Below are 20,187 nucleotides of genomic sequence, written 5' to 3'. Positions count from 1 at the left end.
AACCCAGGTGCTTAGATTTCCAGTCATGTATTTATAGTACCAAAAGACATTTTAAGCAAAGATCTAACATTAATAATATATTTCTTCCTTTTTAACTACTATGGAAATTGCAGAACAGGCTTATTGGTAGGAAAAAATCTTTAGCTAAGTCATATTTCTTGAAAGTGGAAAAATAATGGAAGTCTATACAGAGAGTATAGAATCTCAGAATTTAGTGAAAACAATTATATGAAAGATTGGTGGAGGTTGATAGCGAACTCTATAACACCATCAGCTAGGAAAATAAAGTCAAGAGAGAGCATGGCCACGGATAATCCTCAGTTACACTATTAGGCAGGCACCATCAAGACCTCAATATAATTTGCTTTGCATGGTCTAGACAGAGAGCTGCAAGGTGCATCAATCCAGCTCCAGGCCCCACCCTGTCCAGTTTTTGAAAGATTGTTGATCCATTCCCCTGTTAGTTCACTCGTTTTATATTATTGTGTGCTAAAATAGTGTTGCTATATGTGGTTCTGTGTTAAAATAGTAATCCTAATGATTTGGGAGGCTGAGAAAGAAAGAATGCGAGTTCAAAGCCAGTCTCAGCAACTTAGCAAGGCCATAAGTGAGACTCTATCTCTTAATAAAATACAAAAAGGGCTGAGGATATGGCTCAGTGAGTATGTGCCCCTAGGTTCGATCTCCAGTACCAAATAAAAAGTAGTATGTCCAACATACATTTATGCACAGCCTACTATGTGCCAAGCACTCTTCTAAGGGACCTCACAATCATTATTTTATTTTTCTAGTATTGATGCTATCACAAGAAATTCCATTTCTCAGAAAAATAAACTAAGTCTTGGTGAGGATAAGTACTTTCTGATAGTGGTAGAATGGTTATTCAAATACAGGATATTCTGCCTACCAAGCCAACTCCCTTTACTATTCCTTGTGATAGTCTCCAGGAAAGGGGATATATAATCTGTTTGGCTAGAATCACCTCGGCTCATCATCTAGATTCCATGTCATAGTTATCACAGTACAGACTCATAGTCTATAATAAATCTTTATCACTGTACCACCTCAAGTCTACAATAAATGAAATTTTATTGAAAACTATGATACTCTGTATTTCAAAACTTATGAGGGAAGAACAGTTTTAAATGTCTATGCTGCAAAGGCACTAAAATAAATGAGATTTAGGGCATTTTTGGGAAACCTAGTAAAAAAGAAAATCATCCCTAAATTTCTTCTTGAATCTTCTGCCTCCCTCAACCTTGTAAACAGAAACAAAATGTGGGAAAAGGAGGGAAAATTAAAATGTCACTAACAAGAAGGTCATTCCAACTGCACAGTCCTCTTTAAAGGCAGCCCTTGCCCAAGGTTCCTGCTGTCCGTTCACTGGACTGGCAATAAATTGGGTAACTGCTTCCTTAATCCTATCTTTCTGCTTCCTTGAATCTCAAGGAAGCTTCCACAAACAAAGATGTATAACATTTCATGGGAACAGTTATTTTGTCACTGCACCCCTTTGCTCTATTAAGGGCATGAACAAAATACATGTAAGGTGTGTGTGTGTGTGTGTGTGTGTGTGTGTGTGTGTGTGTTTTCTGTATATATAAACTATACATTAGAAAAAATCAGGTAATAAAAATTATAGAGAATGGTCCATATACAAATTTAGGAAATGTTATCCTTTCTTTTCTCTTTGCTTCTCTCGACTTCTGACTTTACACAAGATGGCCTTGTCTATTCTTCTGCTCACTCCCTCCTATTTCCCAGGTTCATACTACTATGATAACATTAAAGCAATATGGCATGTTATTAAATTGGGAGTGGGCAGTCACTAGAGTCATAAGAATTTCCCTAGTTTCAAGGTAACATGGACTCATTTGTAACTGGTCCAAATATATCAGGGGCTTTCCTTCTCCAGCCATATGTAGCATCAATTCTTTGATGCTATTGCACCTCAGGGTGTGTTTCTTAATTTTTTTAAACATTAAAAATTATACAAGACTCAGACAACTTGACCCTTCATGCCAGAATAAGAAGAAGAATGCTGAATGGGCCCTCTACTGTGCCCTAGTGACATTAAGATATATGCAGCCTGTCTTTAATTTCAGATTATTTTGTCAGGATCTTCATATCATAAATCAGTATGATAGTACAACAATTAAAGATGCAGACTATTTTAGTATTTAATTAACATGTAATTTAATTGTTTCAAATAATATAATTCATTTTTGTTAATTTGACTTAGGCCTAATAAAACATAAAGTATCAACAAAGATATTGACTCATCATCTTTTATTATAGTGATCTCAAGATCAAAATAACAGAAAATGCTTGTATTCTGTTTCAATATGTTATGGCCAACAATATTGAAAAAGCATCTTTTCAACTTTGTTCAATTTTAATGACATATTTTCAATTACTGATTGTATAACTGCAAACAACAAATAAAACCTTGAACAATAAGCTTTAAATGGATGGAGCAAGGTTTATAACCTAATATTGGGCCCTAACATCTTGTCTGTAAATTATGTTCTACACCTTGCTCAGTCTTGCCTCATTGAAGACTTACAAAATAACAAAATCAGCTATTCTACAGAGGAATGTCTAAAATGACAAGTAATCAAAAGAGATCTATACCACTAATAGGCAAGTTTTCCACCAGGAAAGGTTAATTTCTATCTCTCTCCTGATGTCTTTTTTTTTTTTTTTTTTTTTGACCAAAACTCTGTAAGATGTTGACAAGAGAAACTGAAACTAAGAGAAATATAAATAGAACCTAGAATGTCTTATTAAAGTTTCAGAGACCTTATTTTCCTTCACATATATTGTGACACAAGGATGGTATGTGGATGTGGGAAAAAATGTTATGAAAATTATTTTGCTGCTCTGAAGAGAAACCCTCTACCTGTGTCCCTAATCACCATTTCTGTTTATCTGGTAATGCTTGACTGGGTTTGCCCTGGTGGCTGAGGATGAATTGTGAGCTCAGTACTTAAGATGGACTTATGTGTGAAGCTAGACAATGAAACAAAATGGAAAGGAAAACAATAGGCCATATGCAAACACTTCAAAGAGTGAAATTATGAGACAGATTAACACAGACAGAAGGAATGCAGAGCCAATAGAATTATGAGAAAGACATGCAATAATCAGATCCAAACAATGACCTGGAAGTAGTCCAAAGAGGCATCATACTATCTTGAAAAGGTATCCATGATATTGTTTTAGATGCCTTTACTGCTCAGCTGCAAAGGGAAGCCCACAATGTTGAACATTTGATAAAAAAAAAAAAATATCCCTTAAAAAATACTAAATAAGTAGAGAAAAAAATTGCTTTGAAGAATTTAGAAAAATGGTAAAAAATCATACGTGAAACTACCAATTTGAAATATTGACTATAACATGGTGCAATGGAATCTTTGGAGACAGAAATATCTCTAATGAGATTTTGTTGAAAATATACTATGGCCATATAGAATTCCTATTTACCCGTACTCTTATAAAAATGACAGTATCTATGTTACAAGTCAATACAAAGAGAAAATAATATCACATGCATGAAAATACTAACAGGTAATATTCATTCAGTGAGTGTAATCTGTTATTATTTCTCACATCCTAGCTCCTTTTGGAAAGAAGAGAAATATAGTAGACTAATCACACTTTCTCTGTGTATTGAGGAAAATTTAATAAAAAAAGAAACCACAGCCAAAATTAATTTCATTACCATGTAATTTTTCTCAATGCATATTACATACTGTTGAAACCATACGCTACAAGTAAGCCATATGACAAGGTAGAGGTGTTAAAGTGAAGAATGACCAAGTGAGTACATAGGACAGAAGGAATAGGGCTTCCTCTCATCTTCTGTGGATGCAGGGCCAAGCTGACTCCCACTTCTCATCTGCCACTGCCCCTGTCATTCTGACAGCTTACTCACTAGACAGGCCTAGTTATCCTTGACCATTCAACACTATACTCAATTGCTCACTTGACTATTTTGAAGCATGGGAGAAATTACTAACTATGCTATAGATATAAACAGGCTACAGAAATAAAGGCATCCAATTTGGTTTATTAGATAACATTAGTTTATGACAAAGCCTCAGATTTCAGACTTGTGCATCAAGGAAGAAATTGTAAAGTCTGGAGTTGCCATGCAGATCATGCTCTCATGAATTAGTCAGCATGGTATAGGCTATAAAATAAGACAGACCTCTGTGTATGAAAAGAAAACATTTCCACATTATTCAGCATTTTTATGCTCTTATTAGGACATATGGCCATAATTTAATTCAACTTGAAATAAATTTAATTTAGTAACTATTTATTTGACACTTATCTACTCCAAAGTATGGCAAATGCTGTAAAGGACATCAAAGAAATTCTAAATCCCCTACCATAAAAACAATTCACTCCCATTACTTATAACAATATTCACTAATGTGAAAAAAAAAAGGATATTATAAGGTCATGGGTAATTATGTTCACAAAGAATATGAATAACATAAGAAAATATATTTTTTTAAAAACTTGGTGAGTAAAAAGAAAAAATGCAAGCAAAGATGAATTCCAAAAATATGTGTTATAGGTACTTCATAAAATTGTTCATAAGAAAGACAAAAAAAACATTGAAAGTATTATTTCTGTTGGAATAGAGTTTTAGTCAGCTTTTTCATTGTTCTGCCTAGAAAACCTGACAGGAACAATTTTAGTGGAGGAAGTTTATTTGGGAGTTCACAGTTTCAGAGGTCTCAGTCCATAGATGGCCAACTTCACTGCTCTGTGCTTGAGGTAAGGCAGAACATCATGGTGGAGGATGAGGCAAAGGAAGGCAGTATAAGACATGTCAGTCAGGAAACAAAGAGAGTTGTGCTCACTAGGGACAAAATATAAACCTCCAAGTCATGCCCCCAGTGACCCACCTCCTCCAGTAATACCCTACTTATCTACCTACAGTTCCCATCTAGTTAGTCCATTCAAGTAGATTGATGCACTGATTGAGTTAAGGCGTTAATAATCCAATCATTTCACCTCTAAACTTTCTGTAATTGTCTTATACATTAGTTTTTGAAGGTTACCTCATATCTAAATGACAATAAATAATGGTAATACTAAGTAATGATTTTTAAAATTATTTTTTCTAAATATAAAATAATATCTAAAATTTCTTTTTATATTTAGAAATAATAGCAGTAACATTTTTGAATGTATATTATCTGATAGATTTTATATTAAATTCATGATCACAATTTCCCTATGAGCCAAACATATTGTTAATCAAGACTTTTCTGAAATGTAGTAATGAGACTTGAAGAACTTGCCTCATCTCTACAACAAATTTAATGATGGACGTGGGATTTGAACCCAGGTCAATCTGAATTTTGTGTATCAGCTCTTCTTGATTACTATTCAGTGATCTAACTATTAGAATTCTCAGGGCACTTCTAGATCTGATACTCTAAATATTTGCTAATTACAGATAGAACATGGATATAGTGTGGAAAAAAAAGTTCAAGGCATTCCCCTAACCATGACTGCCAATCAACATCTCATTATTTTTAATGTGAAGGAGACATCATTAGTGGACGTTTTGATTAGCCACTAATTTTCACAGAAATGTACTAAGTATTTCAAAATAAAAGTTTAAAGTATATAGACCTTGGAACATAGTGAATATTCATTTATATTTAATCAATTAATATATCAGGCAGCTTTAGGTTTACAAAGTGCATTAACTGATTATTCAATAGATGATCATAAAAATTAGTATAGAAAGTGTAGGTATAGCCATCTGTCACCTTGCAAATGAGGGTATTTGTAAAGATCGTCCCAAAGTAGGAAATAAAATATAGTCCCAAGAGTAAACTCAAGATGAATTCATTTATTATTGACCTCAAAACCAAATACGTTGATTTTATAAATAGTTGAGAAAGGAAGTTCCCATATTCAAGTTCAAGCACTTCAGCATGAATTTCTTCTGCTCTTTCTCTGGAATGATTAAAATTATTCCAGTTGTCTCTGATTAGGGATCATGGTGAATCTAGAAAACTCCATTCATGACCACTTTATTATTTCATAGATGAAAATTTTAAAACATGTTTTTCTTTTTTCTATCTATATGGTATTCTTGTTTCTACTAATGGCATAGCCTTTTCAAGTATTCTAACCATACAGAGTAATTTTCCATCTACAGACAGAGTGACGAAAAAACAGACAAGGAATGATCTTTGAGACTCTGTAGGAAACTACCTGTCAAACATACCCTAATTACTATTCTCTAAAAATCACAAAATAATGCACTCTCCTTCAAAAAAAATGTGTGATTCAAATAAGTAAAACAAATTTAATAAAACCATCAATTCTAGGATTACATAAAGGAGCTGAAAACATTTAGAATTTATAGCTACAAAAAAGAGGGAGAAGATTAGGATTTCAAGATAGAGACAAGAGACCAGGAAGTGTTTGTGATTATAATATCACTCAAAGGATGTTAAATTTGTGCCAAGAAAAATTTAGTATGGTTAGATAGAATAAAAAGCATTCAGGTTTTCTTAGCTTTACATAGATAGAGTTCTACATAGTCAGAGTTCTAAAACTTTACATAGTCAGAGTTCTAAAACTCCATAAAAATAATTTGTCTGAATACTGTCAAACAATCCAGAGTATCTTAATTAGTTGTGATTATATATTCTATGGTTTATTATTTAAGGTTGTTCAAAAATATTTGTTGGTGAGGATGAATGATTTTATAAAAGAATGCACATAATGACATCTAACTCAAACTTCTTATCTCAACTTTCTACTAGATCAGGGATGCTCAGTGGCATAAACAAAAGAGAAAGACAAGGCAATGCAGGGTGTTCCATATGTTTTCTTTAATCTCAGAATTAAATCACTAAGCAGTATGCAATGACATTGCATCAAATGAAATATGACACATTGATATTCTTAATTTTTGACTAGGGATGCCAATCCCATTTTATTCTTATTAATTGTGTTATATCTCATTTCCAAGGTCACATATTACATTTGTATTATTTATATAAGTTCCATAAGTAGAGATGCTTTTCTGATAAATTTTTAAAAACACCTTTAAAACGCATAATTTTCCAAATTATACTTAGCAATAATATCTTTTCTTGCATCTAGTTCTTGAATATAGTCATTCCTTGCTACACAGTACCTTTGTTGGTCTTCATTTATGTGTACCTATGTTCTTCCTATGAGGGTGAATTTGGCATTAATATGAAACCCTCGCTTGGTGAACCTCTGAGGTAAGTCAGGTGCTAGTCAATGACTCCATCTCACATTTGTCATAATGTCTACCACAGATTCAATCATATGGTACATAGCCAGTAAGTACCTGTAAATTACTGAACATACCAAAAGACTTGTGTTAGTATTACATGAATGTTGAACTCTATTTAATATGTTTTCATATATTATATGTATCTGCAATTAAATACATTGCATTGTATCAAAATTATATTTTGATAAAATCAACATCTTTCAATTGTTACCACAACTTCAAAAACTTGGTAAATTGAAAGTACCATCAAATTCTCAAACGCTTCTTAAAAAATTTCATTAGGTATAAGAAGATCTGATTTTGTCAATTATTTGTAAATACAAAGTTGTATAATTAATTTATAGACAACTTAATGTTTTCAGTTGGCATTTTTCAGCATTTATTTCCTCTGAGAAAAAAACTTAGAACCAATTATGCTTACATGGCAGGGATGAATGTAATAATTTTAGAATTGAAACAATTAAATTTGATTACAAATAAGATAGCTAAATAATGTGTCTACTTTTCTAGTGTCTTGATATAGGCTTTGCCTTTTCTTAAATTACTTTGATATAAATATTAATCACCAGCTTATTTTTGGTTTTGATTTTTCCAGTTCCAAGAAATTGAAATTAAACTTACATTACACTTCAATATGTCTCACTTGACTTTTGTTTTTCTACCTTCTCTAAAGGACAAGAATTCATAATATTGCAATATAATATGGTTTTCTTTAAAAAAATATTTTTCTAGTCCTAGTAGGGAAAGAAAAACTTAAAATCCTAACCCAAATACTGTAAAATAAAGATATATGAAACAAGGATATATAACCAAATAAGACTGAAGAATGTCTGTGGGGAAATTGACAAAAATAGAAATAGTTATACTTTTAGAGCCTTTGAGGAAAGGAATGAAGAAATACCTACTTTTCACTGTATCTATGATTTGGGTTATAAAATGACATTAATATTATATTAATAAGGGCTCCAAAATCTATATCTTGATATCTCTTCATAGATTACAAAAAGCTTTTATAATTTCTGAGAACACAGTAAACACTTTTAAATAGTTATTATTATTGCAGCTACAACAATTTGCAAGAGAGCATCAAACTGGTATTTACACAAATGTAGCTATTTAATATAATGTATTTATTTTGTTTCCTAAGATTCATATTATTTCATTTTAGTTTTATACTCAGGGCTGTGGCATGCTTCTATGTGTTATACCATATCTCCTGTTAACAAATCTTCTAGTTACAAACTACTAAATGTCCATAAGCATTTCTAATTTGAAATTTATAAAGAAGTTATATTTCTGTTGCTTGAGCTTATTTTTTTCCACTACAAAGTTGTTAATGCTTGTTGAAAATTAGAAATATTTCAGAAGTACTTAATATATAGAATTAACTTTCTATCTTGAATCACCTCTAGTTCTATACCACATCCCCTATGTACACACAGCAAGAATAACTATGCTAACAGCATGGCTGTGGGATTTTCCAGACTTTGTCAATTTGCTATCCTTAAATGGCTCTCAGAATACATCTGCAACTGGAAGAGTACAGAGTATCTCTTTCCTTACCAATTCTCTACTTCACCTGGTAGTCAATTTTATATAGGCAAAACCAAATTGAAATATCATTTATGGGCACTTTTCTCCATGGCCAATAGAAGGCAAGGCAAGTTCTTGGCAAGCAAACCTAAGAAGGTTTTATTGAATACCTGCTATGTGCCAAGCTTGATGTTAAGTGCTTTATATTCAGTTTCGTAGCAATTGTATGGGATGGTATTATGTCAATTTTATAGCAAAAAAAAAAAAAATTAAATTAAATGACCTGACCAAAGTCTCTGTACTAGCAAGATTAATCAGGATCTGCACTCAATCCTTTCTGTGTTTATAGTAATAGTTGAAAGTGTAAGGTACTCAGTTTCCAGAGACGGCTATGCAATAAGCTTTGTGAATTTAAGGTCAGGACTCCACTGCAGTTTACCCATTTGATGGAATTGCTCCTACTTCTAACATTGCTATCTCATCTTCTTATCTCACTTTATTTTGCCTTTCTTTTTTTTTTTTTTGGCCTGAGATTCACATCTTCAAAAGATGTTGAGAAAAGAAAAAAAATCTTCTTCATTCAGCAATTTTAGTTAAACTGAATGTGCCAAAATGAGATTTCATAACTCCTCGCACCAATGAATTCCACAGAATAGTTTTTCATACATAAGGCTGCGTCATTTAACAATATGTCCTCCTACTCGTGAAAAATGTGTACCATATTGCTCCCTCTAATAACTCCCATCTGAAGGACAGTGTGGAGCCTGTAGGGGAGATGTGAACAGACCAGCAACAGTCTGTACTCATCATCGGACTCTCAGAAAGTTCTTCTGTGAGGTCAACTGGTTGCCACATTGCCTCCTCCTTAATTTCTTTTTACTGTAATTAATTCATTCTCTGGGAACAAGAAAAGGTGCTGCCATGGAAGCTGGATAGAAAGACATATGTGACATGCTTAAAAGATTTTATCTGTGGGAAAACAAATAGTATCTCTTGTTTCCTAAGAAAGGAAAACAAATCTTGAGATGTGCACTTTACTTTTCCTTAAAGCTACAACTTTTCCAATACAAAGTAAGAAGATTTAGATTTGTTTTAAAAGGGTGGACCTAGCATCTGAATCCTTACTCTGCCACTACCTAGCTGCAATATTATGGGAAAATCATTTTCTCTTTCCATATTTATTTTCTAATCTGTAAAATGGCCACTTTTTAAGGCAAATTATTGAATAAAAGAGTGAACTAACAAATTTATGAAAAATATTTAATATTTAATCACATTTTAGCTAACAGAACAATAGAATATCAAATGATATTGATGGCTATATGAAAGGAAAAATAATCCAACCCCATTCTCCAACTGAGGTTTAAATTCATTTTTCCATAGCCTGCCAATGATTGCCCATTCTAGGCTTTTGCATCGGAGTTATGGACAATTGATTGACTACATCCTTCCAAATGTAGAGACAATTCCTTCCAAAGAATAGTTCTGTTAATGTTAATGGCTCTGTTCCTGTTAATGGTTCTAATCACTGAACTAAAATTTGTTACTGTGGTATTTCAATAAACTAGATCTTTGTAAAGTTCCTGGCCATTGAGAATAAATTTAGGTCCTCTCTACCCGAACTTTACAAAGACCTAAATATACCAATACTTAAAGTTTAAATCAGGGCTCTACCATGTCCTGTCTTCTCTCTGCTAAATTTGTTCTCTGAATACCTGGTTTCAAGTCTCATAAACATTCCTGCCACACTCATTTGAATATGTCATGCTTGGTTTCACTTATATTAAGTGTGATGCCCAGCATTTAATGTAGCCCATTTGTAGTCTGTAAACACTTGAGCAAAGCAAATCACAGAAGGTTAGTCTTGGAAGTGACCCATGAGAATGGCCTTTCCACCTCCCACTTCATATGACAAATGTGGGATAGGGCTGAAGTGACTTTCTCAGAATCATAGAGTAAAAATATCTAGTCTCACCCAGCTATCTTTCTTTTAGAACAACTAGTCCTTATAATTTTATCTTTTTCCATTTCAAAGTATTAATTATGTAGGCTTTAGTAATATTCTTCATGTTTCATGTATCTACCCTCAAATCAATGGAATAGTAAAAAAGATTATAATTATTGACCAGACTTATGTAAACAGCCTAATTTTTTTTTAAATTTTCTGTTGATGAAAGTAGATGAGAAATTGTAAATAAGAACGACAGAGAGAGTGTGATGATGTAAGTCTATAATCCCAGCAGCTCAGGAGGCTGAGGTAGGTGAACTGCAAGTTCAAATTCAGCCTCAGCAACTTAGTGAGACCCAAACAACTTAGCAAGACCCTGTCTCAAAATAAAATAAAAATAAAAATAAAAATGGCTGGGGATGTAGCTCAGTGGCTAAGCGCCCCTGGGTTCAATCCCTAGTAGAGAGAGAGAGAAAGAGAAACAGAATAAGGAGGAAGAAAGGGAGGGAGGGAGGAAGGGAAGGAGGAAGGAAGGAAGGAAGGAAGGAAGGAAGGAAGGAAGGAAGGAAGGAAGGGGGGAAGGAAATAAAAGAATAAAGGTACAGGAAAATGTTCCACGAGATAAACTCTCTATATTTTTGAGAATCCCTATCTTTGCTTTGTCTTATGTGCTTTCCTTGTGTATTTTACATCATATGTACTATAATTTTTGTCTGTGTTTTGTCTTTCAAAAAGAACTTTTGAACATTATACCTCACATCATACTCTATGTTTCCCCAGCTTTCCTTATTCAGAATCAACCTCTGTGGCTCATACTTGAACATTATAAACCTTAAGTTAATAAGATAAGTTAATAAGGTTACTATAACTAAGTGAGTCACAAGGTTTCTCTTTAGTAACAAAATGACTGAACTTTCCGAATATACAAACCCTAAAGCTCAGACAATAATATTACCTCTATGAGATCTTGGAATAATGGAGACCAAGGAAAAACATACATATGTACAGCTCACATCCAACAGTGGGTACATAGAGAGTAACTGACAGACATGGAAACTCAGAGGTGGTCTTTTTGTTCAAAGAAGCATCTGATTAATTGAAACTGTAGAAATATCTAAGGTTGCATATCATCCAAGAAATTTGTTTCTGTTTCTTGGAGGAACAGTGCAGTGACATCCTCCCAAAACAAACTTCTTTCTAAATTAGTCCTCTGGGCCCTCATATATTTCGGGGAAATTTTCTAGTATTTTCAACAATGAATGGACATAAATGGTACCTGTGAAAGAGGAAGCAAGGATGTCATCTCATATGTGAGTTAGAATCCAAGTCAGAAATTATATAATTCAAATGAGTCCTGAAAGTAGGAAAGCCAGGCTACTATTAGTTATGGTCACAAATTCAAAGATTTTTTTTCCCCTGAGAAAATTTGAATAACAATTTAACCATGATATGGAAACAAAGTGAAGTGTAGATTGGGATCCTGAGTTCCAAAACTCTTAACTAATTATGTGACAGAAAAAGGCCACATTATCTGACCTTTCTTTCTCTGATTTTTCAACTGAAAAATAATGAAGGTAGAAAAAATGCTTGCCTATCATCTTTCCAGTGTCAACGTTCTACAAAACAAACCATAGCTTGTATATGTGAATTGTTACCATCATTATTTTAAAATTTATCTCAACTTCTCAGCCCCTGGAGAAACAAAATGAAACTCTATTGCAATGTACTTTTTTTTTTTTTTTATCTTCCCAAACATAACTATGGTCTTTATAGAGTCAAAATTAGCAGAGAAGTTGAGATGGGAAAAGTGTGTCCCCACTTAAAGCTGCCTGCCTATATTTACTGTGCTTATGTTCCCAGAGCCAAGATATGGAATCAATCTTGTTAGCAATGGACAGAAGAATAGATGAAGAAAAGGCAGTATATAGAGATGGTGGAATATTATTCAGTCATAAAGAAGAATGAAATCCTGTCATTTGAAGCAAAATGAATGGAACTAGAGGTCATTATGTAAGGTAAAACAAGCCAGACACATAAAGACAAATATTATGTGTTTTTCTCATACATAGAAACTTATAAAAAATTAATCTAAAAGTATAATGTGATTATTAAAGATTAAGAAGGTGTGGGTGATGGGGTGTGGGTGATGTGGGTGATGTGGGTGATGGGATGTATCTATAATTGATCAGTATATGCTTTACATATGTAAAGAAGTAATGTCCTGAGCCCCCATTAACATGCACAATTAATTTGTGCTAATAAAAACACATTTTAAAAATTGAACTTTAGCATATGGACTATAAAGCACTTTCAGCCAAAGCTTGGTTGTGATCATATATATAAGTAAATACTTGATGGAAAACCATATTATAATCAGAAACAAGTAGAATATTGCAATCTATAGGTTGACCTAAAGACAATATTCTTCATGATGTTATGTTACCAGTACAACTTACTAGTATATTCCCTCCACCAGAGTATCATTGACACATTTTTCCCTAGGGAAAAAAAAATAGCGGTATTCTTGTTTCATTAGACAAAAATAAGAATTTAAAGAACCAGTGAAAACAAAAAAGGGAGTGAAGTGTGAACTGCATTTTACAATTAATCAAGGGAGGCATTTTGGCACCTCATTTCATAAAAAAATCAAAACTGTGAAAAATTACAAGTGCTTGCTATTTATCCACATACTATATAGTCATAAACAATGGGTTATATATTATTGTAATAGAAATTAATCCATTTAGCAAACCATCTTGAGCACCTATAATATGCCAGATACTCCAGTAGACCCTGGGGAATATACACTAGAATTCTAACTAAAGTCAGCAAAAATTATAAAGTGTGAAAATCCTGTGAATCATGCAGAAAGTAATGTAGGTTTGGTTTTGAATAGTAAACCTAGCCCAGTAATTACTTTTCTCAATGAAATTAAGATAGATCCAGCAGACTAATAGAATAATGAAATACAAAAAAAAAGAAAGAATAATAGAATACACAAAAGTGATTATAATATTTAGGTTTCAAGGAACAACTAAATATCCAATCACAAGACTATGTATGCATGTATTTGATCAGTATATGCTTTGTTCATGTATAGAAATGTGCACTGATCCCCATGAATATGGGGTTGAAGCATTATTTATACAATGAAGCATTTCTTGCCTGTACATTTGTTCTCTTTAATTTAGATAAATTTAATTTAAATACATTTAATTTAAATAAACTTATTTTGTTTTGATTTAAAAGTTTAGGCATAACAATGGTACCCACTTGTGTGGAGAGGAGCTGGAATCTACAGTCACTGGGATGAGTATGGTTCTTTTGACCTCCATCCTGAAAGCATTTATCATTGCTCACAAATGGGTCTGCAGTCAACTGGGAAATGTTTATGGTTTCAGCTGGGTTTTTTATGTGATTGCAATAGGCTGTGGGTCTGCAATGTAATTGTGTTGATCTATTGTGAGATCTCATGTGGTTAATGTCAACAGGTTCACAATAATCTCATCTGGAGAACTTGGGTATACTCCTGCCTCACCTGGTGATGATCAAGTTTCAAGACCAACTAGCCAGAAAGTCCCCACTTCAACCAAATTATATTTACTAAAGCAATGAGTAACCAGACCAATGTGCATAAAAGTGGAAAAGAACTGTCCAATTACAAAGCGAATAATGTGGATTTAGGGACCAGTTAACTGAAGCCACCAATTAAGTAGATCTGCCCCAACCCTGAACAGACAAACATTATTGATCCTGTACTATAATGGATATATGGGTCTAGGTTTGGAAAAGTACTGAGGGAAGTGTCCCTTTAAATTGTCTTAGAGCAGAGAGGGTGCTGACTAGACTGAGTCCCTTAAAAAGGTGAAATATTTCTCCTGAGTCACTACATCTTCCCTTTGTCTACAGGGTCAAAGTGCTAGTTTATTCTGCCCTGAAAAACCCTGTTTTCTTTGTTTTGTTTTGTACTATGAATCTCTTTGCCTGGAAGTTCTAAGCATAATTTCTGTTTCATACAATAAGCCACAATAAATAGTCATTCCCTCAGACTATAAAATTCATAAATCACGGAAGTCCAAGTTTAGTGGATTAATATTAAAGCTGAAACTCAGGTCTCCAGTGTTCTCCTCTGGATTTCTGGGCTAGCATACACTTTCTTGAAGAAATATCTGTGGTAGCTGTCGTGATTGAGTGACATAGTACTGTCAGGTTGAAGTACAAAATAAATGGGCAATTTGGGGTAGATGTTTTTGAAAATAGGACCGTATCTTTTCATACAACATGATGGCTCATGTGAAAGTGTTTGGAAATTTTTATACTTTTCAAAAAGGAAAAGCAAAAGAGCATAATTATAAGAACATAAAAATAAAGTACAAGGTACAGGACTGATTGTTCTGTGACTACGGAGAATTAACCTAAGCAAGCCAGGGAGAGAAGCTAAAGTAAGAACTGGCATTTTCAGTTTATGTAAGATCACACGGAGGATTTTTGAAGGGCCAAGCAACAGAAAACCAGGCATATCCTTGGAGAGCTTCCACAGAATCCAACAGGGCTGTATCTCATTTGACTCAAGGACTTTTCAGATCCTGGAGGTGAATTTTGCCTTGTGAAAATTTCTACCATGCCATTCATATTGATAAACTACAAGTCCTAAAACCATATAACTCCATTATCACACATTTGCTTAGAATCAAAACAAAACAAATATGTCTTAACATAATCACAAAAAGCCAGAATCCAGAGTGTTTCTTCTTATTTTTGAATGTTCAGTTCTAAATTTTATTCTCTCCTGAATCCTGCTGGTATGGTGTCACAATAGAAATTTTCTTGAATTTTGGCAATGCAATAGGAAATTTATGCAAGAAACACACCACATCAAAAGATGGTTGGTAAAAATTATGCATGTAACACACAACTTTGAACACATGTATGTAAAAGTTACAGATGAAAAGTAAATACCTCCCATTCTATCATATTCTCTAACTACTTATATTTCCTCTCAGAAAGACAAATAGTTGTTTTGCTCATTTCTGTGAGTAATTCTATGAATATGCCATTGAATGCTTTGTGTAAAAACTTTTTTAAGCAAGTAGAAATACCATATGCACAGAACCACATCTAGTTGTTTTCACAAAATAATCTTGGAAATCACTAGTATTATTTAATTTTCTATAGAGCTCCCCATTCATTTTAATTGCTACATAATAATGTGTTAATGCATCATAATTTATTACTATTCAATTACAATTCAATTACTATTGTTGCACATTAAGATCAAGATACAAGTTTAAATAAGTAAAAGTCAATGACCCTGATTCTGAGTTTCACTGGGAGCTCTGAGTCTCACTTGGAGCACAATCTCAGATTGGCTTCTCCCATATTGTGACCAAACTTTCTCTTCTAAAGCTAGAAGGAAGTTCTCACCTTCTCATATTTCCTCATGTCCTTGGCTGAAATGCAATCCTTCTTAATTTTCAACAATTGTCAGTATTCTTCCAGTTAAGATTTAACTATCAAATTCCTCTAAGATAACCATGACCCCCATCACCACAAACAGAAGGTAATTTTTCCCTGTCAATTTACTTTAGAGACTTATTTGCAATTGTCACCTTGAATTATGCTCATATAAGTATTCATGCGTGTTTCATACCCTTGGCCAGATTGCAAGCCCATTGGAGACTGTGATATATAAAACATGGAGCTGTCCTTCACAAAACTATCAGCATGACTTGCATATATTTGTGTTTAACAAATTTGTGTTACACAAATGTATCCTTAGAGTATGACTCTATAGAATTCTATTAAATTATGATAGTACACTGATTGAGAAGTCTGTAGCTATGACCTCTGTCCCTATCTCCAATATTACTATTAGTTATATATTGGATAAATTTTTAAACTCCTAGAATGTTTATATTTGTAAAATATACTCTATGCTTGTATGAATATGTTAAAATATATTCTAATGTCATGTATAACTAAGTAAAGCAATAAAAATAAATAAAATGGTTATAAAATTTCTGGACTTTCTATATCACCAGATGGTTGTGAAAATCAAATAAAAAATAGTTTATAAGAAAAATCTTAGTATTAGGGAAAAAAAGGAGGGGCCAAGGAGTGACTAAGAGGTAGTGTACTTTCCTACAGTCTGGGTTTGATTTTCTAAAGTAAAATGATCAGAATAAAATGAGAAAATTTTCCCAGCAAAGGAGAAATAATCCAAATTGTCCTAGTCCAAATATTTACTCATTGCTTAAAATCTCTCTATATCAACCTCAAATTAATTCTCTATTTATATGAAAATTTCCAGAGGTAAAGTTTCAATCTGTATAGAATTCCATTGTATATTTATGCAGTTGTATATCATGAATTAAATTAATTCATGATAATATGCCACTTGATAATGAAAATCTGCTATATCTGATTGATCATTTTCTCTAACCTCTAAAGTTAAACTGACTGAGGTCATTTCACTAATTTGTCAATAATGTAACATCAAATTTTATAGGATGGGATTGTTTGGGCCACAATAATATGTGATCACAGGAATTTTTAAAATCTTAACTAATCTTCACAATCATTTAACTATTTATAAAAATGTGCTGTACACTCTTCAAGATATTATATTGCTTAATATTTGTCTCTTTTTGTCCAGGAAAGTGTGTGAAATAACAAGTGAATCTCACCATTTCAGTCACTTAACCCAATAAGTTAAAGCAAACCTATCCAAAACAGCCTTACTGAAGGACTAATAGTATTCCAAAGCATTTTTAAATTACTATAAGCAACAACAAGCTACTTGTTATTATAAATGTAATAATACATTAATAATGTAATAATATATTTTAAATATTATTAGATATTTTCCTAATTCACACTTCTTTCAATATAAAGAAGTAATAATTTTCAAAGCAAACTTGTGTTGAATTGTTAAGAATCATACTTTCCAAGTATGTTCTATACAAGGATGAAGTTAATTCATTCTTATCTTCATTTTAGTTTGACCATGAATTCTATTGAAAAAAACAGATGTAAGACTAAACTGGTTGGTAATTTCTATAATATGCTTGGACTGGAACTGGCTGCATTCATTCCTATATGGATTCATATCTACCTCTCTATATGAGATAAAATTGGCAGTTGGAGCAACTTTATATTAAATATGTGAGATGTTCAATGAAAATCTAGAAAACTTAAAAACATCTAATAATATCAAATATTTTTACATTTTATAGCAAATATTATTTATAGCAAAAGTAGAAATGATATAATGCAAATTCAAATAATTTATGGCCACATAACCATGTAATTTACTTAATTACATTAACTAATATGTATGTTTCTCTAGATATCTTCCATTCAGTCCCTTTGAATCATACTAGTATAATTGAAGCAACTCACAATGTCCAAAATAATAAGGAATAGTTAGCCTTCCAAAACCTGAAATTTTAATAGGGAAGTTGATGAATGCATCAGAAGACATATTTCATGCATGTAAAAGAACTTACCTTCTGTGTGTACCGCTGACACATATGTCCAGTTGTATCTCTTCACTATGTCCACCATGGCTCGTGCCTGCTGGGCATCAGAAGGCACAACCCTCATGAAGTACTTGAACAAAGTCTTATCACTCAGATCCATGCTTGTTGCTGAGTAAGCAATCTGAGGTATGTTGAAAAGCTGGAGCAAGTTCTGGACTTGAATGGCCACAGAACTAGAGCCAGGCCCAATGACCCCTACTATAGGCTTCTTGGAGCGGAAAGAAGAGGAAGAGCCATCCACACAGCGTACCAAGCCCTCCTCCTCTTCTGAAGAAATGAGGGAATCTCTTATAAACTCAATGCTCTGCTCTAGGGCCACAGCTGAATGCCAGCAGGAATCCCTTATTTCACAGCCAAGAGTGATGTTGGGCAAGAGTGTGGGGTCTGAATTGATTCTTTCCAAGGTATGTAGCATGGCCTCCACTCTCTGGATGCCATACTGCTCACGGACTGCCCCACACTTCCTCTCATGAACTTTGTCCACAGTAGGCTGGTGGTGGACAGAAAAAAGAGCTCCAATAATGATGTCACCTGGCATGTGAGCCACCACCCTCCTCTCACTGGACTGTGCGCTCCCACGGACATCTTCTTTCAAAAGCAGGACTGACAGGATCAACAGAAGGACCATTTTAGGGAAGGAGTTCAAGCTAATAAAGATAGCATGGTGGAGAAAATTTGGAGATTTCTGATAGTGAAAATCAAATGATGTCCTATGTTGAGTGGTACACCAAGGAATTAGTTAGCAATTTAGATGTGTTCTCTAAAGAACCACCATGTCCCCAGGTAGCATTTAGTTAGGTGCATCCATGTGATCATGGTCTTCAAAACCTGAAAGAAAAGAACATGGGTTTTTAACAACATAAGCACAACTAGTTTTGGGAAGTTCTAATGATGCTAGTGGAGAGAGGGAATTTGGTGATATGGATAACAACAACAAAATAATTACAAACTATTTCTGACTTGTCTGTTTCCTTTGCAATTTCATGAAATAGATGACATAGCTTCTTGGTTCTGCCTTGCTTAGATTAAAATTTTTCTTTGTTCATCTTGTACAAAAATATGACATGTGGCAGGCAAAACTTTACTCTCATGCAGAGGTGAGAAAGGGAGAGCATCCTAGTAGAAAAACTGTTTTGAACAGAAAATTCTAGGAAGAATGCATCCCAAAGTATTAAACATTGTTGATCTCTGGATGATGGAATTATGGTTAATTTTTTTTTATTTTAATGCTCATTAGGCTTCATATTTCTTTAAAAAATTTCAGCACTGAGCATAAATTCATTATTCTATATTATTGTAATTATAGTATTAAAAGTTATATTTAAAGAGCTGGGGATATAGCTCACTGGTAGAGCACTTCCCTACCATGTGAAGGCCCTGAGTTCCATTCCCAGAACCACGGAAATTGATAAATAAATGAAATAAACCAATTAAAATAAAAACCTGATTATTTCTTATCTAAATTCAATGGAAAATAATGGACTGATCTTTCCAGGAAAAAATGAGCTATTTGTCTAATTCACATGTAAGATATAACAAAGATGAGTAAGGAGAGGCAGATAATTCAAGTTATATGAACTGTGGGGGAGAAAAAGAAGATTGGTATATTACAAATCAAAATGCCCTCCAAATAGGCAGCAAATAAAGGTTGCATGAACACCAATTTTTGGAGAAAAGCATATATAGGTTCAAATCCCAGTTCTGCTATTTAAAAATTATAAGAAAATTGTTCAACTTCTCAGTACCAGAATTTCCTTATCTGAAAAATGGGGATAATATGTGCTAGACTGCCCTTATGGGGATTCACATGAGATATCAACTATGCAAATACTTTGTAAATTGAATAGGACTATATA

The 20,187-nt window shown here is 33.3% G+C and overlaps 1 protein-coding gene across 3 annotated transcripts in view; it reads right to left on the bottom strand.

Moving 5' to 3' along the window:
• The window catches only part of Grm5 (glutamate metabotropic receptor 5), a 427,374-nt gene extending 408,415 nt beyond the window's left edge, over positions 1–18,959 (bottom strand). For all 3 annotated transcript variants that reach the window (XM_076843895.2, XM_076843896.2, XM_076843897.2), the window contains exon 1: positions 18,299–18,959. In XM_076843895.2, coding sequence (XP_076700010.1) covers positions 18,299–18,959 — 661 coding nt within the window. The remainder of the gene's footprint in view (positions 1–18,298) is intronic.
• Between the last annotated feature and the right edge of the window lie 1,228 nt (positions 18,960–20,187).

The sequence above is a fragment of the Callospermophilus lateralis genome, chromosome 2 (genome assembly GCF_048772815.1).
Source record: "Callospermophilus lateralis isolate mCalLat2 chromosome 2, mCalLat2.hap1, whole genome shotgun sequence".
In the NCBI taxonomy this organism is placed as follows: Eukaryota; Metazoa; Chordata; class Mammalia; order Rodentia; family Sciuridae; genus Callospermophilus; species Callospermophilus lateralis.
The sequence above is the reverse complement of the archived record's forward strand: the minus strand, read 5'-3'. Positions and strand labels throughout refer to the sequence as shown.